Source organism: Nicotiana tabacum, chromosome 21, assembly GCF_000715075.1.
Source record: "Nicotiana tabacum cultivar K326 chromosome 21, ASM71507v2, whole genome shotgun sequence".
Lineage (NCBI taxonomy): Eukaryota > Viridiplantae > Streptophyta > Magnoliopsida > Solanales > Solanaceae > Nicotiana > Nicotiana tabacum.
In genome coordinates, this window is record NC_134100.1 from 14,648,826 (window position 1) to 14,661,886 (window position 13,061).

At 35.1% G+C, this 13,061-nt stretch overlaps 1 protein-coding gene across 1 annotated transcript; it reads left to right on the forward strand.

Annotated features, from left to right (window-relative positions):
- The first annotated feature begins 7,401 nt into the window (after positions 1 to 7,401).
- Positions 7,402 to 10,154, forward strand: LOC107766333 (NEP1-interacting protein-like 1). The gene is made up of 4 exons (XM_016585095.2): positions 7,402 to 7,796; positions 8,865 to 9,043; positions 9,218 to 9,469; positions 9,563 to 10,154. The coding sequence occupies exons 1-4, from the start codon at positions 7,631 to 7,633 to the stop codon at positions 9,683 to 9,685; spliced, it is 720 nt and encodes a 239-aa protein (XP_016440581.1). The 5' UTR covers positions 7,402 to 7,630; the 3' UTR covers positions 9,686 to 10,154.
- The last annotated feature ends 2,907 nt before the right edge of the window (positions 10,155 to 13,061 follow it).

Sequence of the window (13,061 nt, forward strand, 5' to 3'; positions counted from 1 at the left end):
TCTAACTCAGTTTAATACTGTTGTAGGTAAACACGCATGATGAGCATAGAGGCAATAGATGCAGTGCATGAATGACAAAAAAGGATTGATTCTTTTAAAAAAATAATCAAGAACCTAGTTCTTGTACCAAAGGTTAGTAGTTCTGTGCATCCTTTAATACATGTCTTAAAAGGGTACAAAATACAACTCCCATGTCATCAACTTTTCAGATCCTGTTGTCACGTCTCTTCATTTCAAAATGTTTCATCTCCCTCTGAAACATTGCAATTCTCCATGCCCAACCGCCATTTCGGAACCGGTGCCTATTCCTCTCTCTTCATAATTATCCTCTCTTTTTAAAAACCCCCTATTCTGCTTTTCTTAACCATAAGTCTTACACTAGAATCACCCAAAAAGAAGGATCGTCATACCACTTCTTTCAATGACTGAGATGACTTCCGATCTCTCTGCCTTAGTAGTAACTACCATTGATCAATCTATGGAACCTTCCGTTCTCACTAAGCCTTCATTACTTTTTATTACTCCTACTACTACAGTCACACCTTCCCCAGTGTCCCAATCTCTTCCCAATTTAGAAACCTTTGAAACTACTGCTCCGTTCTCCCCATCATCTGATGTTCCTACTAGTCAAACCCTAAGTGGAGAACAAGGTCAAAATTCTGAGGTCACAAAGGGTTCTGCCATCGTTGCCACCGATTCCATGGTTGTGGAAGCATAGGTTAAGGAAGAGAAAAATGTCGTAACCGTAATTGTGGTATCCGCTGATGTTGTATTGCATGAGATTACATCTCAGAAAAACGACACACAAAGTGTGGAGGAAGAAGGGGCCATTGTAGTTGTTGAAGGGGATGCAGTAGCAGATACTACTGGGGCATCACATGAGGAACCTGATCCCTCTCCGGAGGACCCAGGTCAGGGCTCTTATCCCCAGGACAGTGTTGTTCCTTCATTCGATGTTGTGCCCCTGGAAATTCAAGCACCTGAAATGAGATCCAGTGATGAAGAAGACTTAGATAATGTGGCTCTTGATGCATTCATAAGTAAGCGGAGGGTTGTGTCCACCCCTAAGTCTGAAATCAAACGACCTACTATCAGGCTTCAAGTTAAAGTGGCCTACGATTCTGCTCTTCAAAAGAGCAAAAAGAGTAGTAAGAAGAAAAGAAGAAAGTTGGTGAAAGATGGTGTACCTGTAAGTGATGAGGCGATCCCTGTAGTCGAGGTGGAAGAGGGAACCCCATAGGAACCTGGTTCACTTGTTAGGTGGTCTTCGAAAAAGACAAAGCCTATTTCAATAGAGAAAGGGTCAATATCTAGGTCTAAGATGAAAGAGGTAGTGAGTGAGTTTTCCATGTCTGATGAGGATGTCCTAATCAAATCCAAGGGAAAAGGCAAAGTCAGTGGAGAGAAGTCCGGGAAATGCAAGTCTGAATCATTTGAAGAACCTGGTTCTGTGAAGAAAATGAGAAGTGAAGTCAGCCTTGGCTCTGAGTGTCTGAGGCATCAAAAAGTTCTGTTGGGTCGTACGTTTGACCCAGCAATCCCTGAGATGGCTGGAATGCGCCAAATTCTAGAAATGGTCGAGTTTCAACGTTGGGTGCATCTATTTCAATTTGATGCACCTAAGGTGTATGAAGAGGAGGTACAAAGTTTCTTTGCTAGCCTATTTCCAGTTGATACTGACCATGTTTGTGCTTTGGTCAATGGGGTGGACATCGTCTTTGATGTAAAATTGCTTGGAGAGATCTTAATAGTTCCTACAGTTGGTGTGTCCAGTGTAAGAGATATGTGTCAGTATAACTTCAGAAATGCAGTGGTAAAAGACAATGCTAACCAGAAAGGGGACCAGATCCATAAGAAAGCACTACTCCCTGTTTACCAGCTACTGTTTGAATTGGTTAACAAGGTTCTATTGCCTCGAGCTGAAAGGAGGTCAGTGACTTTTAAGTCTGACCTATTCCTAATGGAGCAACTACACGGTTTTACTTCTGTGAGTCTGCCTGCTATTATGATTGAACACATGCAAAAGGTTGCCACCTTCAAAGACGGTGATCATGGCCTTCCCTATGGATTCTTGCTTACCCCAGGTTCAAATTCTTTAAAGTCCCACTGGGACGGGCAAAGTGGGGACTCGAAAGTAGACTTTCTCACAGACGAATTTGGAAGAGTGAGAGTGTGTGGAAAAGTATGGGGGGTAGGAAGTACATCAACCGTTTCACAGCTTATCAATGCCCAGAACAGTACAGCTGAGGAAATTCGTCGGTTGAAAGCCAGGAATGCTATCTTGGAAGGTCAGCAAGCCTGAGGGGTTCCGATGTCGAACGATAAAGTGGCTCATTTGACACAGGAGAATGATGATCTCAGAGCGCAAGTAGAGAACTTGAAAGCAGAACTGCTCAATGAGCAAAAGTTGGCAAACGCCCGAATAGACCTCGTTCTCCAAACACTTCCTGCAACTACCAAGCCTTTTACTCCTAGTGCCCCCTAAGTACCCCTTCAGTGACCAGTTTTCTGGATATGTTTGTTATGTTTTTTTTTCTTTTGATGGTTTGGCGGATGTTTGTGTTTTCTTTTTTTTTTTGTGTGGTTGGGATGAAATACTACTGCTCCCGTTAGCAAGTCCAATGTTGCCTCTCGCTTTTTCAAAGCAGAGGCATATTAAAACTTTATTAATATTAATCCTCATTTTATTATGTCAGTATTATCTTTCAGTGTTCTATTCTCTATCATGATTGTGTGCACATATGTGGCATATGTTAGCTTAGCTTGACTTCTTTGTGCTGTTATTCTTTTTAATGATGCCAAAAGGGGGGAAATAATACTCAGGGGGAACACATGGGGGAACTATTGTTACAATAAGGCATAGTCTCAGGGGGAACTTTGTGTTCCTTTTTTACGATAAGGCATAGTCTCAGGGGGGACTCTGTGTTACTCTGATACTTAAACAGGTTCTTACTACTCTAAGTCCACTCTATAAATGTTAAGTTTGTCATCATCAAAAGGAGGGAAATTGATATATTTTAAATATTCTTGCCTTATGTTTTGATGATCTAACAAACTTACTTTTAAGAACCAGATAGGGAACCTGACCTACTTGGACTACTGCAAGCTTTAATGCATTCCAGCTAAAGGTGAACTGCTACAACTTCAGGAGCTAGGAACTCACACAAGGACCTGATACTCTTGTGGTTTCCTCATAGCAGTACAAAGTCAATTGGACATAACTGGAAATGAAGTGACTGACGGCACTATTTCTGCCGCACTGCACTGTCTCCAGCGCCTATTCATTCTCTAACCAAATAAAGTACTCACATTATTTCAAGTGATGTGATCAAGATGTACCTAAAATGAGTTTTATACAAAACATCATTTGAAGGTTTCTGTTTCTCATTCAAGCTTCTTACAAAAACAGAGAAATCAATCCTCACAAGCTTGAAGATCAAGGTTGAACGCAACTACGGACCAATTCCTAAAAGATAGCTTGTTGTTGTCCTAGTTGAGTTGTAACCTTGTCATTGTACTTATTGTATCTCCTAAACTGCTTACCTAGAAGCGTTTGATTAAGAATTCTCTTGTAAATCCGTAAACTCCCTGAGTTTATGTTGTGACTAGATTTAGTCATAAGAAAAAGTCTTTGTAATTGTAGAGTTACAAAGTGGCTTGTGGTGAGAGCATCATAAGTTAGAAAAAGCTTTTGTAACTAGGAAGTCACAAAGTGGCTTGTGGTAAGAGTATCACAAGTTAGTTGAGTAAATCCTTTGCAATATGAGTCATTGCAAAGTGGCTTGTAATTGGTTATTTACAAGTTAGTGAAGTTAAAAGCCTACAGGTGTAGGTCGTGGTTTTTTGATCCCCTTGTGTGGGATTTTTCCACGTAAAAATTCTTTGCCTTATTTGCGTACTGTTTTATTAGCATTCTCAGCAGAATCTTGTAGAGGACCAGGTACTCTACGGTTTGGTGGACTCATACAAACTAACATACTACAACCACCCATCATTATTAACTATCACCACCCACCACTACCATCATCAATCATAATCGCCACCACTACCAATCACTACTAGCTATTAGCGTCAACCACCATCATCAACCAAAACTACCATCAACCATCGCCTCTAGTCGGCATTCATCCGTTAGCCATCACCACCAACAACTATCATATTTTAATAAACTATATATTTTATTGATAGAATATTAGATTAGTTAGTATTTCATTTGAATTTTATGTTTCTTAATTTTCAAATAAAAATAAATTTTATATATTAAGATGTTAAAAATCAAACAGTCTTAATTATTTAGTATTCAGATCTTAATACACATCTTAATATATTCAGGTTTGTATTCAGATTTATATGTCTTAATCTTAATACACATCTTGATATTCAGATGTATATTCAGATTGAGACGTCTTAATCTTAAAAAAACAAAACAAATGAGGCCTAAATCTCTCCACCCTTAACCAAATGTCTCGGGATCAAGTCATATAAATTAAAAATTCGTGACATAGAGCATTTTCCTTTTAAATGGATCATATACAACGCGAATTAGATTAGTCCGACTAATAGGTTTCTGATGTCAGATGGTTAAATAAAATCTTATCGGGTCAGTAGTGCAAAAACTACTAACTCGATAAGAAATATTTTCCTTTTTAATTAATCTTACGTGGCAGGAGTTTAAATTAATTGGACCAGTAAGTATGGATAAATGTTTACCTTGGTTCAATCTAATCCATGCCATACTTGGCAAAAACCAGTTTTCACTCGCCCACTGTAATGTACCCCGTTGTTTCTGCGGCTATTATGTTAATACTAATCAATCACAGGCCTCAGCTAATTTTTGCTCTGGTTTTACCTACCTTATTTTGGTTCATGCATTGACCTTATAACAATTATTTTGATATAAACTAAAACATATAATTGGCAGGTAAGATTTTGGATTTTGTTATGTAATTCCATTTCTTCATCTCTTATCCAATGGCTGACAAATTACTTATGTAATTATTAAGTTTTTCATATCGCTCAAATCACATTAATCTAAGGCTATTTATACAGCTAAGAAAAACTAAAAATCTTAAGCTTAGGTTAAATCTCTATATAAAATGTTACTAATTAGTACTCTTGTATTTTTTATCATTCCCAAGCGTAGCTACGAAATAGTTCAAGCTTGATATATAGTTAATTTACATTCACATTATTGCAGTTGACTAGATCAAGTATCTAAATAGAAAATTAAAAGAAAAACTTAAATTTGAGTGTTTCTGTTCTTGTTTTTAATTTTCGGCAATGAAACATTGAAAATGAAGGGTAGCTGTGCTCTTTTTCTTCGTATTAGGGGCCACTAAAGAAGCCGTCCAATGGGGGGTGGAAGAAGAGAAAACAAACAGTGCATAGATGACTGCACAGGAAGCTCATCACAAGTAGATACCGAGTCAGAATTTAAAATTTACGATGTCAGAATTTAGTTTTTGTAAGTTATTTGTTCCTAAATTTATAACTTATATATATTAAATAAATTTTTAAGACAAATATAAAGTTTAGACCAGAGCAACTACGTTCGGCCGAACTCACACATTGGTCTCTAGCTCTGCCACCGATCACAAGCAACCATCAAGGCTAAGGAGGAAATGAATATAACTTCTTCATTCTTAATCAACGGTTCGAATTCAAATTTTACGAATAAAAAAAATTCTAATAAAAATTGTATTAATCTTTAATGAACCTTAGGCAAAGCAAATCCGAATTAACCGAACTCAAAAAACTAGAAAAAAAACAATAAAGATCCTGTAGCTGAAACTATTTATATAAGGTAGCCGTAAAATATATATAAAGTTTATATATATTTTATACATAACGTACAGATATATATATATGTATGTATACAAAAAAATAATATTAATTTTTAATTATTATTTCGAAAACGACTACACAATATTCTTATTATCTGACATAATAATGATAGGTTCCAATCCCAATGCTCCTTCTGAGGGCCCACCTTCCAAAAAGAAATATCTCTGTCATAAAAGTACACAGACATCTATTCATCTCTCACCCAACCACAGTTGCAAAGTCTCCCCTTTACTAAAATATACTTGTAGTACTACTAAACAATATACACGTACACAACAAATGATCAACTATAGTTGAACTCTAAGTTAGTTTATGATATGAATATTCTTTTTATATTTTTTTGTATTAGGTTCACCATTTTGATAGTACTAATAACTTAATCTTTTTCTACTAATTTAGAATTTTCTAAAATTAGATGATCTCTAAATTTTGTTTTTACATTTATATAGTGACGGAGGCAAGATTTTTGTTAAGGAGTTCAAAAAAAAAAGTTAAAAAATCAAAAGAGACTGTGGACATTAGAAATGAGCTAGTGATAAAGGTTTTGAATGCCTTGACCAATGAGCTATGCTTTTGGACCGTGTCAAGGGAATTCAAAATATAATTATATAAAGATACAAAATTAAATTTTGCTTTATATATACCGTGTAATTTTTCGGTAAAGGGGAATCGGGTACCCCTTCCGCCCCTAAATCTGTCAATGCATGAACATACAGGATTTAGCTAGAATAAGAAAGGTGTTTTAAGATATATTCGTTCAGGTCAAATTCAAAATCAAGTGTTTTCTTAAATGAATGATCGAAAGAATTAAATAATGAATATTGTTTAGATTTTGAAATGTCTTCCTCCATTTGAATATAATGAAAATAAAAATAATAGAAAACTAAAGAAAGAGTTGGAGAAAAATCAACAAACCAAGACCCTTTCTCTAACTAAAAAGGAAGAAAAATGAATGACAATCAGAAGCTTATTGCATGTGACTAATGTGAGTATCTGACCTCAATTTGGTGAATCATTTATTAAACCCTCAAGCAAAGATTCAATCTTTTGTCAAAAAGAAGCTTCCCTTTCTCTCTCCGTACCCTTTTGACTATTTTTGCAAAATAACCCAATTCCCATTCAATCAAACTGTTTTGCAGAAAAAAAAAAAATCTTTTTTCTCATCCAGTTTAAGGGGAGTCTTGGAGTAACGGTAAAGTTATGTTCGTGTGACCTACAGGTCACGGGTGTAGCCCATGGAAGCATCTATTAATATTTGCATTATGTTAGGTTGTCTACGTCACACACCTTAAACGACCCTTCTTCGAACCCTACTTGAATACGAGATGCTTTGTGCAATCGAACTGCCCTTTCTATCCGATTTAAGTTATACATACTATCAGATCACCAAAGAATATTTACCTGTCAATCTCTTAAAATGAAAAATTTTGGAATTTTTTTATTAAACATATTAACTACTATAACACATAAAAAGACCTAACAATTTAAATTTTTTATACTGACAATATATATAATTTAAACTATTTCTTGTTACACTTTTGTTTTCTCTCATGAGAGAGAGAGAAACAAAGCTATAAATGCTAGTTGGTTTTGTGGTTTCTTTTCACCATTCATATCACCCTCTTAACTTCTTCTCTTTATATTTACAACTGCACCATATACAAATATATACATTGGTTTATAGCTCTATACCTGTTTTTCTTTGCCTAAACTTTCTTGTTTTTATATTTTAAAAAACAGCCATTTTGAAGGAAGAACTCTTGAATTTAGAAAAAAGTAAAAAAGAATGGATTTTTACGCGTACCCAGCTCGAGCTTCTGCTGCTGTTTCAATTGTATCATCTTTTTCTATGAGGGATTTGATTGATAGAGCTAAAGATTTCTTCAGATTTGCTGTATCTGCAATTATTGGCAATGTGTTCTCTGCAATTTTCACCTTTTTCTTTGCATTAGGTGAGTATATTTACTTTCCATTCTTATGTAATTTTTCAATTTTCTGTGATTGTGTATCAAATTGACTTCTTTTTCCTATTGAGGATCTATGAATTTTCATTTGTGTATGCATTTTGTTAAGGGGTTTGCACATGTGTAATAAGGGTATTTGGAATTCTTTATTCTAATTGTCAATCTTGGCTGCCTAGTTGATTGTGTCTTTAACCTAAATTTAGGGTATGATATATTGCTAATAATTGAAAAAGGTAGTATTTTTTGGAGTATTTTAGGTAGGCTAGAGTATTGTACAGTTCAAGAATATAGCAGAAGAGATTGAGTAAATTCAAAGGTGAAAAAATTTGATTGAATGTACAATCAAACCTCTCTATAACAGCCGTACCTGTTCCGATATTTTTTTGGATGCTATAGTGAAGTTTTGTTATAAAGGACATATATTATAACATAACATAAAAAGATTTGTTCCGAGAAAATTTGGCTTTTATAATGAATGACTATTATATAAGGATGCTGATATAGAGAGGTCTGACCGTATATTTTGTTTAGTTTTAGTTATCGTTTTGAGTTGATGAGCTAAAGTCTGATAGTTATATGACTAAAAGAAAACATATTCTAAAATTTGCAGTAAAAAGGTTGAGTCTCGTTTCCTATTACAAGAATGATATGGGGATTTGCAGAATTTTTGGTGATTGTGTTTTAACTGATGATGTTAAAAGGGGCTACTGTTTCTAACTCTAAAAGATAAAACAAAACGAAAAAAAAAAAAAAGATCTATACATTCGATCAATTAGTTGATATGTTTTCGTCATGTTAGTACGATTACTTTATGTCCTATTCTTTCTAGGGGTCTTTTATCCATATCAAAGATTTTTATGCAAATAGAAAGATATAGAGAATTTCTAGTACTTCTTTTATATACTTTTATTCTGTGTAATGTTGCGTGAATTTAACTGGAGATAGATGGTTTGTAAGGATTCATATAGTAGACCCCAACTTATTTTGGACTGAGGCGTGATAGTAGTTGTTGTTGAAATGTGAAGGTAATAATGAATGGAATTGGTTTCTTTGCAGTGGGCACCTTATTAGGAGCAATGACAGGAGCTTTGATAGGTCAAGAAACAGAAAGTGGATTTATTAGAGGTGCCGCCGTTGGAGCCATTTCTGGTGCTGTTTTCTCCCTTGAGGTCTTTGAGTCATCTTTATTACTATGGCAATCCGATGAATCTGGAATCGGATGTCTTCTTTACTTGGTAAGCAACATAACTTCTTTTGTAACTTCTATTTTTGGGATACCGGTATATTTGATAAACAAACTCCTGATCCAATAGTTAAAGAGAGAATGAGAATAATTGTATGTGGATGTCAAGCTATTTTTCACACTTCTTAGGTGTATGATTAATTGATGGATCGTTTGAAATGTACAGATTGATGTAATAGCCAGCTTGTTAAGTGGTAGACTAGTTCGCGAGCGGATTGGTCCAGCAATGTTAAGTGCAGTGCAAAGTCAGATGGGAGCTGTTGAAACTACATATGAAGAGGTCCCTAACATTTTCGATACAGGCGGGTCAAAAGGTTTGACTGGAGATTTTGTTGAGAAGATCCCAAAGATTGTAATTAGCAACGACAACAATGTGGATGATACAGGGGAGAGAGTCTCATGTTCAGTCTGCTTACAGGTAAATTTCGTTTAGAACATTTATTTGCTATTTCTATTTCTGTTTGTATTACTTATGATTCAGATTGATGTGTGTTATTTATGATGTATTCAGGACTTCCAACTGAGGGAAACTGTTAGATGTTTGCCGCAATGTCATCACATGTTTCACCTACTGTGCATCGATACATGGCTGCTGAGACACGGCTCTTGTCCGTTATGCAGAAGGGATCTGTAGGTGGTTGTACTCGGTAAATAATTATATAAGGTTATTTTAATTTCTTCATATTTGCTGGTAGGGTTTCCCTCTTTGTTTGTCATTACGTACCATATTTCGAGGAAACCTATGTAATTAGTGGCAGATATGCACTTTTGAGTACGGTTATTCTAGTTGATTACCATCAGTAGAAAGAATTTTGAGCTGTTATATAGTGCTCACCAGAAGGGGAGCCTTGGCGTAACTGGTAAAGTTACTGCCATGTGACCAGGAGGTCACGGGTTCGAGCCGTGGAAACAGTCTCTTGCAGAAATGCAGGGTAAGGCCCTTCCCCAAACCCGACTTATAGCAGAAGCTTAGTGCAACGGGCTGCCCTTTTTATATAGTGCTCACAACTTCAGCTAAATAGTAATTTTTGTATCAATGCGGTTATGTTTTGTGCACACCTCATGTAACAATAGGTTTATACTGACCTAATTACCAAATGCAAGACGTATTGCGCTTGGCCAATATTGTTTAATTTTTAGTAGCAATAGTTAGTTATGTTGCTTAACTTTCACTACTGAAATAGCCCCTAATAGCTGGATATTTGATGCTGCAAGTTTTTCTATGTAATTAACCTTTAGTTGAAGTTTTTTTTGTTTAAACTTTTAGTTGAGTGGCTTCAACCAGATCTTTCTTTGGTAGAGTAACTGATGATAGGTTGTATTTAGCTGTTAGTGATATTCAATTTATGAGGCAATTGCATGGTTTGGTTGCTACAAATAAAGGGTTTTCAACAAATACTGTCATTTTCAATTTGCAACTTTCAACAGCTCAAAAGTTCATTAGTTGACAATGCTAGTCTGTTTCCTTATTTGGCTGTTTATACACTTTGTTTTAGAAGACTTCTAATGGAGAGAACTTCTACCTTTTAGTGCAGAGTAGCCTTGCTGTCACTATCCACTAAGATTCAGCCTTTTGTCGCTCAGATTGTGTTTTTTCCCCCAAAAAATCTACGTTTAAGTGTTTTGCTGATATGTTGGGAATGCCAGTAGTACTACTTGTTGATGGCATGAGATGGTCCATAGAGGGATCAGAGCTCGAGCTAAGATTCGAAGTTATTGGGTTCGGGGTTCTAGCCATTTTATGTTAGTGGCTTCTAAAGTAAGAATTTTTATGTATTCAATAATTTTCCTAAGACAAATATAGAGTTTGAACTAAATCTACCGGGTTCAGCCGAACCCATTGCCGAAGCTCTAGCTCCGTGAACATAGGAAGTAAAATGGCAAATTGGAGGGAAAGCCTTTTACTCTTTTGCAACAGGAGCTTTGAGGACAACTATTTTATGTAATAAAAATGCTTTCTTTTTGTACACCAACTTCAGAAAAAAGTTCTTTTTTCCTTAAACCAAAGTGTTTATTTTAAAAATGAAGTTGGTTTTTGAAAACCAAATAAAAATGTTTAAAAACCAAAACCTTGCTTTTCATTTGGAACCAAAATAAGTATCTCATCATTTTTTCCATAATATCTCAAATTAGCTTTAATAATATCACTTTGACCCTCCATATAATCTTTAAACTTTTGCTATTTTAGCTATATTTTTCCCTTCTATATTGTTCAAATTTTGTCTTTAACTATTTCTTTCAAATTGTGCTTTTTAAACTTAAAAAGTCTTGCTTACTTTTCTATATTTTCTTGTTATTTCCAGATTGGTCCACTATAATATATTATAGTAGTATATAATGGGAAATAAAACTTGATTAGGCTCGATTTTGACCTATCAATATACATAGTACTCACCAGAGGCGGACCCTAGATTTGAGCGCGATGGGGCACCACTGTAAATTCTAAAGAAGAAAAAAAATATCGAATATATATATAAAGAGAAACAGAGATTTCTTCGCAAAACGGGTGCTATGGGAAGAGAATGAATAAAATTAATTAAGTTGAATGTTGTGTATTAGTACTAAACTATAAATGAAATTAAAAAAAAAAAGAGATAAAAGTAAAATAAAGCAATTTGCTATTAAATATAAATTATATTGTACTCAAAGAATAAAAATAGAAAGGAGGGAAAAAAAACCTAAAGGACCAAAGGGGGTTTCGAACATACCTCCCAGCAAAGTTGGGAATTTAAGGCCACAAATCAATCAATTATCCGCCTCTTTGTTTCTGGGGGCACACTTAAAATATTTAAGGGGTATATATATATATATATATATATATATATATATATATATATATATATGTATATATATATATATATACCGAGACTAACGGGGTCATGTGACCCCTCACCACATAGTTCCGCCTCTGGTACCCACAGTTGTCAGGCTACAATCTATATATATATATAATATGTATATACAGAATTTTTGCCGAGACTAACGGGGTCATGTGACCCCCACCACATAGTTCCGCCTCTGGTTCCCACAGTTGTCAGGCTACAATCTTTTTAATTCACTCTTCAATTATTCAGTTAAAACAGACATAAATAAAGGAGGAAAAGTTCAAGAAAAGCTTCCATTAAAGAAAAGTTTGTTCTTAATGAAAAATATTTTATTCGCATTAGGTGTCTACATCAAACCAAATAAGAGGTACCTCATTGCCTCCGACACACCCAATTCGGAGCCAAATAATTATAGGGGAGAAAATCAAAAAATTGCAATTTGAGCCATCTTCGTTCTTACACTTAAAAACGTACCTTGTTTTAAAAGGTTAAACAATCTTTATATATGCAAAATATTTGTTTTTACCCTAATGATACCTGATGGATAAAAGGATTCAACAATCTTTATATGTGCAAACTAGTTACCGCTGTTAAAAAATAAGGGCCTTTCAAAATATGTTTTTAGTATAAATAGCTACTTAAAATATGAATTTTTGATCTTCTAGCAACAAAAAACCGATTCCATTTTTTTTATTCCACTTTTGTCCCCTTTATCAGAGTTATTGCTCTTTTGGTAACTCGAACCCACAACCCTGAAGTTGTAGGTGAGGGGTGTTGACCATCGGAGCAACTCTCTCTTGTCAACGATTCCATGATTATCCGGTTTTATGCAGTGACCATTTCATACAAGAGAAAATAAATCCAGAATAGATCATTAGTCACCCTGAAAATGTTACCATTTACAAGTGGAAAATTTTCAGACACCATAATAATGTTATTATTAAACAACCTGTAGCGCATTACATTGTTGGACATTGTCAACTTACTGGAAAATGGTAGTTAAAAACTACCAGATTTTACATACACACAATAGTGTCCCCAAAATCCAACATTCAAGAATCAATCTCCCAAAAACAAGCAAACTACTTGTCCCCTGCAAGACGAAATGCTTTGATAGTATATCATACCCGCTGTTATTATTGCCTTTCAAAATTCTGAGTTATCGACGATAACACCAAGTACAAC